Source organism: Hemiscyllium ocellatum, chromosome 47 (assembly GCF_020745735.1).
Source record: "Hemiscyllium ocellatum isolate sHemOce1 chromosome 47, sHemOce1.pat.X.cur, whole genome shotgun sequence".
NCBI classification, from domain to species: domain Eukaryota; kingdom Metazoa; phylum Chordata; class Chondrichthyes; order Orectolobiformes; family Hemiscylliidae; genus Hemiscyllium; species Hemiscyllium ocellatum.
The window spans coordinates 12,902,545-12,912,235 of NC_083447.1; the positions used below are offsets into that span (position 1 = coordinate 12,902,545).

The 9,691-nt window shown below is 43.8% G+C and overlaps 1 protein-coding gene across 1 annotated transcript in view; it reads left to right on the forward strand.

The window, feature by feature from the left end:
• bckdha (branched chain keto acid dehydrogenase E1 subunit alpha) overlaps positions 1-8,014 on the forward strand; it is an 82,479-nt gene extending 74,465 nt beyond the window's left edge. Inside the window, exon 9 of the mRNA XM_060855915.1 lies at positions 3,288-8,014. Coding sequence (XP_060711898.1) covers positions 3,288-3,458 — 171 coding nt within the window. The 3' untranslated portion in view covers positions 3,459-8,014. The remainder of the gene's footprint in view (positions 1-3,287) is intronic.
• Positions 8,015-9,691: the final 1,677 nt, after the last annotated feature.

The following is a 9,691-nucleotide window of genomic DNA, read 5'->3' on the forward strand; positions in this document are numbered from 1 at the left end:
AGGGAAGGATATTTGCCTTGGGAGTAGCTACAAGGTTCACGGGAGTGGTACGGAGGCTGAAATGATTAAGTTCTAAGTTGCATAAACACAAGACTCAAGATGTTTGCAGATGGAATGATCGGTCGAATGAGTGGGCAAACATCTAGAAAATGGAAGATGTGGAAAATGTGAAGTAGATTGCTTGGCAGAAAGCAGAGTGTCACTTAAACAGTGAAAAAATGTAGAATTTCGAGGTACAGAGGCATTTAGGCGTTCTAGTGCCCCAGTGTCAAAATATTATTACACAGGTATGACGTGTAATGAAGAAGGCTGATAGGATTCTGTCCTTTATTACGAGAGTCATTGAGCCTAAAAGTAAGGATGTTATGCTGCAGTTACACAGAACATTGGTGAAGTCACATCACTAATACTGTTTTGAATGTGCTGATTTGGTGCCCTTCTTTAAGGGTGAATGCTAATGCAGTAGAGGCACATCCGAGGTTTACGAGATAGACAGCTGGACTGAGCAGATTGTCTTATGAGGAAAGGTTAGACAGACTGGGCTTATTTCCCCTGGAGTTTAGAAGAGTGAGGGCTTGACTGAAAATGTGTAAGATCCTGAATGATCTTGAAAGCGTGGAAAGGATATTTCTTCTTGTGGATCACTCCAGAACTAGAGAGCAGTGTTTTATAATTGGGGGGCTGTCCTTCAGGACAGAGATGTGGAGAGTTTTTCCTTTCCTTCTCTGAGACTTGGGAACTCTATACTTCAGAAAGTGACGGAGGCAGAGTTATTTAATATTTTTAAGACTGAGGTGGTTAGATTGTTATTAGGCAAGGAGTTGAAGGTTATCAGAGGGGAGATGAGAATGTGGAATTTGAAACACAAACAATTCAGCCTTGATCTAATTGGATGGCAGGGCAGGATCAAGAGGGCGACTGAACTACCTGTGCTGCTGTTTTATAAATTCAGCTTGCCTTGAGGTCAGAAGATGAGGAGAAGTGTTTGAAATGATAAAGAGGTGGTATAGAGACCCTGCTTCCCTGGTATAGCAATCCAGAACAAAGGGACATCTGTGGGAGAAATGAAGAAGGATCACTGGATGCAGAACATTGATTTCTCTGCACACATGCTACCAGACCTGATCAATTTTTCTAGCATATTCTGTTTTTGTTTCTCATTTCCAGCATCCACAGTTCTTTCAGTTTTTTTCTTCGGACGAGCCTCAGTGCAGCTGCGTAGCTTAGAGAGGACACTGGTCTCCTTTTTCCTCATGTTTCTAGGATCTGAGGAGGGGAAGAGTAGGAAGGATGTCATAGAAAACTTTTTTTTCAGTCGTTGCAAGCATTGCTGACAAGACTGACATTTGTTGCTATCCCTAATTCTGAAAGTGTTGGTGAACTGCCTTCTTGGGTTGTTACAGTCCATGGGTCGCCAAGGTGGCTTAGTTGTTAGCACTGCTGCCTCACAGTGCCAGGCATCTGGGTTCCTGTCTTTGTGGATTTTGCATATGGTCCCCATGTTGTTAAGTTCTTTTCCCTGACATCCTTACACACTTGATGCAACTGCAACATGCCACCTTTTGTGAACAAGTAAAATTTTATTAAGCACAGTACAGTACAAACGCTCTGGAGGAAGTGTTAATACATACTTTGCAGAACCATGTTAAAGCTTTTCCTGAACAAAGGACACAGTCCTTACTTTACACAAAATCTTTATATCACAGTCAGCCCACAAGACAACCCCCACAATCACATGCTACTCAAGACACAATGCAGCATCTCCAGCAACAACGTAATGTAAATCATCCCTTAATGGTCAAATCTGTGTCAAGCCATTTTTAAAATGTAATTATAGGGGAGTAGTCAAATTCTAACTGTAATGTTCTTATTGATTTCTGAATAGGGGATGAAAATATAAATAGTAGGAGATGAGAATGTAAGTTGCTCTGAGTGGCAAGGAAATGGCCATGTAAATGGCTCTGAATAACAGGAGGTGATAATGTAAATTTCTTGCAAGTCAGCATAGCAAATTAACTCTTTAATATCTCAATGTCTGCATGGGTTTCCTCCCACAGTCCAAAGACGTGCAAGTTAAGTGGGCTGGCCATGCCAAATTGCTCTGTAGTATCCAGGGATATGCAGGCTCGGTGGATTAGCCATGGGAAATGCAGGGTTATGGGGAATAGAGTAGAGGGGTGTTTCTAGTTGGGATGCCCTTCAGAAGGCCAGTGTGGACTCAATGGGATGAATGACTGCTTCCAAACTGTAGGGATTCTATGTGGTGTTGGTACACCCTACAGTGAAGGTTTATTACAACTGTGATTTGGAGGGCAGTTAAGAGTCCACACTGCTGAAGATCTGAGTCACATAGAGGCCAGACCAGTTGGAACAAGAATCATGTTGGACTCAAAATGCTAATTCTGTTTGTCTCTCCACAAATGCCACCAGACATGCTGAGTTCACCTCGCACTCTGTTTTTATGTCAGATTTCCAGAATCTGCAGTACTTTACTATGCTATACAGAGCTGGAAGATATGTGTTAAAAGTAAGAAAAAAGTTCTTGTTGCAGTGCTACTATTAGTTGAGCCACACCATGTGCAGTAACTTAAAGCAATGTCTTTTGTTATAGGATGTGATAATGGTGAATGCTGTAGTCTACATTTCCCTGGCTTCAAACCCAGCATTCAATCACTTCCCTTCACCCAGAGCTCTAATCAGGAGTTTGCTGGGTGGACCACAGCAATTACACTTCCTCTTAATTTCCTGATCTTTCAGTTGCGGTCTCTATGTTATTCAAAAAGCATAGAACCAGGGTATTACCCACTGACAAGCTGGCTGGCAGATATAATGTCAGCCCTTCAGTGGCCTGGGTGAATTTTCTGCTTACTGCCATCTACCCAGAGTGTTACAAACAAGAGATACAAAATCATTGTTGTCTGAGGTCTGCAGTGACTCGACACCTCACCTCAGCAAGAAAACATTGAAAGTCAACTGCAGATCCAAGGCCCCGGATAAGAAATTCTACTTCTGGATTACATGCGGGAGGGTGGAGTGAGAGAGGGAGTGTGGGTGTTGTGCATATGTTCTGTTGTCCCTGCAGTGGGAGTGTAGATTAAAGTATGTTATTCTCTGCAATCCATCAAAGGGTGCCTTAACGGCAATGTCAGCGGTGTTGTACAGGACCAGAGGTGCTGTAAATCTGAGGCACAGAATGCATTTTAAATGCTAGAAGGGAGTTTTCTTAATGATGCCGCTGATAAAATGCTGCCCATTTAACGAGTTGACTCTGCAATCTCTTTTGCCAGGTCATGGAAGCCTTTGAAGAAGCTGAACGGGCACTGAAACCAAAACTGGATCACTTGTTCTCCGATGTATATGACGAGACCCCAGTCAGCCTCCAGAAACAGCAGGAGGCGCTGCAGAGGCACTTGAAGATGTATGGAGAGCATTACCCCATTGACCATTATGAGAAATAGACCGACTGTCTATTGCCGTCACCTCTCCACCACCCCCCTCCCCCGCCCAGATCTGCTTGCCTATGAATTTCTGTTTCGTGTCCTGTCACAAAAAAACACTCCCCCCTCTCCATTCCTAAGCCCCACCTCACACTACCCTCTTCCCCCCACCCCACAACCCCCAAACCTCTAATCAGAGTGCTCTGTTAGTGAGAATTATAGGAATTTGATGTTATAGATACTCAATGAAATCCTGGTCTTCCATGATCACCTTATCCCAAATATGGGAATGATGTCATTAGAGAGGTCGCTTAATTCACAGCATTGTGTGTGATCAGTCACCCAGGAGCAGGGTCAATGTTATAAGATTGCAGGAGATCAGAATTATCCAGCACACTCTGCTTACAGAGACGGAGGGGGTGGGGAAGACAGAGTCGTGTTGCTGGAAAAGCACAGCAGGTCAGGCAGCATCCGAGGAGCAAGAGAATTGACATTTCAGTCATAAGCCCTTCAAGACCTTTTAGAATAGGCTGATTTGTCCCTTCTCACTTTCAATGTACTGTCAGTTTCAGGAGGTCAAGTTATGAATAGACCTCTGTGGGGGAGGTGGCCTTTTCGATTTACTCCCGCTTTTGATCTGCAGAGTGAATTTATCTTCTCACTCTCAAAAGGGAAGGGTCTGCAATGGTGCTGTCTTAACTTGTGGTATGTAGCTGGACCAGAGCAATAATCCATTTTGAACACTACCTAACCTTTTGGTTTCCTCGACGTACTCATCTGCAATATTAGAAGCAGTGATTCTCTGGGCTCTTCAGTAAGCCTTGTTAGGGTTAGGGTGAGGACTGAGCCTCAGAAACTGGGTACACCCCACCCAACCTGTACAGAATGACATAAATGCAATCTTAGCTCATGAACAGGGTAGGTTGGTCGCTGGCCTCACCAGCCCTGAGCTTTCTGCAGGATTTTGACGTGACACTTACACACAGCAGTAATGCACATTTCTGCCACCAGCACTACATACTCTACATTGCTGCTCTAATACTCTGAAGTGATTTACTTTGCTGGAGATCAGATCTTTTCGCACTTTGTATGAAAAGAATGCTGCTTATTGTTGTTAAGATCCAAATTGCATGGCTGTGTTACCATGGGTTAATTGGAAAGTGAACAACTAAGTGCTGCAAATGTTTTGTCTGTCAAAAAGAATAAGGTTCAATCACTCTTGGAAAGGGCTTCCTTCGTGCAAATTGCACCTGCACAGTCTCATTTGCAGCTATTTAATGACCGAGATCAAATCCTGCTGAAATCATAGCATCCTGGGTTTATGGACAAGATCTTAAATTTGACTTGTGCCGATGAGTTAGGGAGGACTGGAGCAGGCTGGGGAAGCATTGGTATTCAGTCACTGACCATGATTGACCCTCTTGCAGGGAATCAATTGACTTGAGTCCCTGGAAGGAGGGAGTGGGTGTCACAGCAGCATCCCTTTGTTAATGCTGCTTTAATAGATGTTTATTTATAGACAAGAGGATGATGCAGGTCACTTTATTGGTACCACCCATATAACGTACAGCCATAAACACTACCATTTTCAGCCTAACAATCTGTGAAGTTGCCAGACTTGTGCACCAGTTAATAAAATATGGGGGTTGTCAGTCCTGTCCAATTGTGGTTATACTCTGTACGGACATGTGGGTGGCACAGTGGTTAGCACTGCTGCCTCACAGCGCCAGAGACCTGGGTTCAAATCCTGCCTCAGGCGACTGACTGTGTGGAGTTTGCACATTCTCTCCGTGTCTGCGTGGGTTTCCTCCGGGTGCTCCGGTTTCCTCCCACAGTCCAAAAATGTGCAGGTTAGGTGAATTGGCCACGCTGGATTGCCCGTAGTGTTAGCTGCAGGGGTAAATGTAGGGAAATGGGTCTGGGTGGGTGCACTTCGGCGGGTCGATGTGGACTTGTTGGGCCGAAGGGCCTGTTTCCACACTGTAAGTAATCTAAAAAAGAGGACATGTTGTAGTGCAGCTACCAGCTCCCTTATTAGATCCAGTATGTCATTTCTGGCTAACCAGGCCTCCAAAGACAGGCCCTCTCAACTTCAACTGTGGAAAGGCATGGTGGCTCAATAGTTAGCTCTGCTGCCTCAGAGCACCAGCAACCCAGGTTCAATTCCATCCTCGGGCAACTGTGGAGTTTGCACATTTTCCCTGTTTCCTGCAGGTGCTCCAGTTTCCTGCCACAGCCTAAAGATGTGCAGGTTAGGTGGATTTACCATGTTCAATTGTCCATAGTGTCCAAGACTGTGCACACTAGGTGGATATCCCATGGACAATGCAGGGTAACTGGGATGGTGTAGGTCTGGATGAGATGCTCTTCAGATAATGAGTGTAGACTCGGGCCAAATGTCCTGTAGGGATTCTATGATTTCAACAGTGATTTTATCACTGTAGATCTGGAGTTAAGTGATGCCAGACCAAGTAAGGATGGCAGATTTCCTTCCTTAAAAGACATTAGTGAACGCGATGGTTTTAGCAGTTTATTGGTCACCATTAATGAAATTACTTTCAGATATGTTAATTTAATTTTAACATCAGCTATTGTGGGTTGTGAACCCGCACCCTCAGAGCATTAGCCTTGACCTCCAGATTATCACGACACCACTGCCTCCACATCATGGAGTGAGCACTTTGGGAAAAGGCCAGTGTTCTAGATTGAACCTCAATTTTAAGCGGAAGTATGTTGGGGGAGGGGTCTGCTCAGTGCAGGTATGTCTTTGCGGGTGATTCACACCACCCTGATGTCTCATACATTTCTCCCACATTGTATGTTGTTTATGGTAAGCAGCTCTAACATCCAACTGTGAGGTATTCTGTGATGATGTAATGTTATAGGGTAGGATGTATTCATTTCACAAGAAATGCTGGATTTCTTTGCTGAGCTCATAACAAAGATGACACAGGATTGGAAATTCTAGCTGTGGAATCGTATGGCTTAGTGGAGGAATATCGCTTCCACAACACTGTAGTTGCAAGACAGACATTCGATCCTTCTCCATGCTCTCTATTTCCAATACTCCATCAACCTGCTTTATTGTACTCAACCAATGACCGTAAAACGGTTTAATGTTAATGCACCACCCTATTACATTATCATGTCCAAGTCAGAGGTATGTTGTTGAAAGTTCCCCTCCTGAAAAAACCCAATATCCTGAGGAATTGAAGGACTCTGTGTATTGCAAGTGATTTCATTACCCAATGGATTATTGTGTAGTGTTATGGGAGTAGCTGGTTTGCTCTGATGGCCACCATTAATGTAATTTAGAGAGCTTGGTACAAACTGGTGAATAATTGGCAAGAGCCGAGCACCACTGATGTTACAGAACATTCCACAGTTGTGCAGATCCGATTGAATAGAGTTCTGACAACCCAAACCAACAATGTTGCTGACCTGTGACAAGTTACAGATTGCAGAGGGTTTTGACAAGTCTCTGGAAATTTGTTCAATGCTTTTGCTGGAGTCTCTGGGTTCTGCTGTTGTCATTGGAAGGAGATGTGCTGGCACACACAAAATGACACAAACAAGCTGGCCTTAAGGATCCCCTGCAGCCTTTTCCATAAATCACAGATATGATTCGAACCAACAAGTGCACTATTTTGTCCACCACACCCCCTTCGTCTTCCAGTTTGTGTGTCTAATGTTTGTTTGAACACAGATTTTCTCTTCCTAAGAGACTTAATGCGGTTCGTGTACTGGACAAGGTCTATTTTGACCGAATGAAAATAGTTATCACAAAAATTCCCCAAGGCTCCTTCCAGCGTTCCTTGTGTGCAGTAACTGACCTCCCTATTAACAATGCTGGGTGAACTCTGTATTATTAATGACTAACATCTCAACACTCTGTTCCTTTTTGACTCTAGTTTTCTGTTTTAATTTGGCCAGTGATATTGTAAACTCAGTTGCAGGAAACTGTTGTCAATATAAATTCCCCTGTGTTCTAGTTTGATTTTTTGGCACACTAGCAATGTGTTTTGCAGCTGTTTCAGACGACTCTAGGGGCAACTGATAGATGATAACATAACTGTAGAGTCGAGAGCTCCTTTGTTGATGTGGGACTCGGAGGGTAAAAAGGGTTTGATTATCAACTAATGTTCACACTGGGTGTTGAACTAGAAGCAGCGTGAACAAATCTCGGTTTCATATTTATCTTCAAAACTGCTGTTACAAAACACAACATGTTATTGCTGCATGTGTAATCATTGTTTTTTAAAAAAATAAAAATCAAGACAGTGCAAAATGTGCTTTCTCACTTTCGTGTTAAGGGTGTTGGTTGCTAACACTGGTTCTAAAGCACAATAAAGGTAATGACTGAAGGTGTCTTTTTGTATAGGGGTTCATTCAGGGAGGGGTCTAGCTAGTATTGGGGTTGGCACAGTACCCAGTCTCGGGATTTAATTCCTACTGGGTGTAAAGCTGATTTTAAATAGCTTTCTGCCACAATATTACTCAAATTAAGCTCCCTTGTGCCATTATTTCACATGCTGGTGTGAAGTCAGAAGTCTCCCAATGCCAGATTACAGTCCAACCGGTTTATTTGAGATCACAAACTTCCAGAGTGCTGCTCCTTCATCGGGTGACAAAGGAGCAGTACTCTAAAAGTTTGTGATTTCAAATAAACCTGTTGGACTATAACCTGGTGTTGTGTAATTTCTGATGATAATAGAAGTCCTTGATTTTAGAGCTGAGATGAGAGTCTCTGGAATTTCGAATATGTGGCACAAAGGTTTACTCCTGTCTTGGCAGCATCCAACGAGCAGCGAAATCGACGTTTCGGGCAAAAGCCCTTCTTGGCAGCCTAAGCTCTCTCAAGTTGTGGCCTGTGGTTTCTCGTACACAGCTTTGTCACTGCAGAATTTGCTGAGGGAGAGCCACAGGGATGCACTTTGAATGGGTGACGCACTTGCAGAAGACCTCATCAAAGGTGACTTGTTTCAGCAGTGCAGGGCAACAGCCAATTGTTGCGCTGTGACAGTATTAATAATAAAAGTAATATTTAAGCCTGAATATTTCATCGTGTCCTTGTGTTGGTTTTCGTTTGTAGTAGTAAAATTTACTGCCTTTAACGACTTGGAGACCGAGCAACCAAATCTTACCACAGGAATTGAACTTGAACTCTTATTAATTCAATGTTTTAAAAAGTTAGCACCAAGCAGTTGTGACCATGAAACTGCCAATTAGTCATAATAAGTGGAGTCATTTAAGGTGGAAACCTGCTATCTTCACAATACATGACTACAGCGAGACAGCAATGTGGTGGAACCTTAACTGCTATCTGAGTAAGCCCAGGCAAGAAAAGGCATCTTTGCCAGGGTGTTTTGGGATGGGAATAAACTGCTAAACCACAGTCTCCTCCTGCGTGTTTCAAGAGCTTGAGTTTAAAAGATTAACCAAGTCTGGGCAGACAAAGAGAATCAGTGCCTGGGGAGAAGGAATGCTGTTGTTTTTGGGAGGGGCATCTTCACTTTCCAGTTAAATAAAATACCTTGTCTAACATCTGAAACAAAGGCCTTACCGTCACACCCTTTGATATGGAAACAGTTTTTTTTAGATTAGACTTACAGTGTGGAAACAGGCCCTTCGGCCCAACAAGTCCACACCGACCCGGCGAAGCGCAACCCACCCATACCCCCTACATTTACCCCTTACCTAACACTACGGGCAATTTAGCTTGGCCAATTCACCTGACCCGCACATCTTTGGACTGTGGGAGGAAACCGGAGCACCCGGAGGAAACCCACGCAGACACGGGGAGAACGTGCAAACTCCACACAGTCAGTCGCCTGAGTCGGGAATTGAACCCAGGTCTACAGGCGCTGTGAGGCAGCAGTGCTAACCACTGTGCCACCGTGCCACAGTTGCTGTGAAGCATTAAAAAGCTGCTGTAAAGGGGAACAAAGAGAGACACCACATTTACACAAAGCTGTTCTGAACAAGAGTATGGGAGTGGAAGAGTTTTGATGTTGCTTTGGTTTTGCCAGAGCTGACCAAACTGTTCAAACAGGATACATTAAAGGGGTCACCATAAAAGGAGTCTCTGGAAATATGGTACCATCAAGACAACCAAGAGCTGAATTAAAGCAGGATAGTGCTGTTCAAATGACAACCATCTCCAGGGTCTCAAATGAAATACAGCTGTTGGTGGAAACGGATTTGCTTTAGGTGAAAAAGTGAAGTCTTATATACTAAAGTGCGGAGTTGGGGAA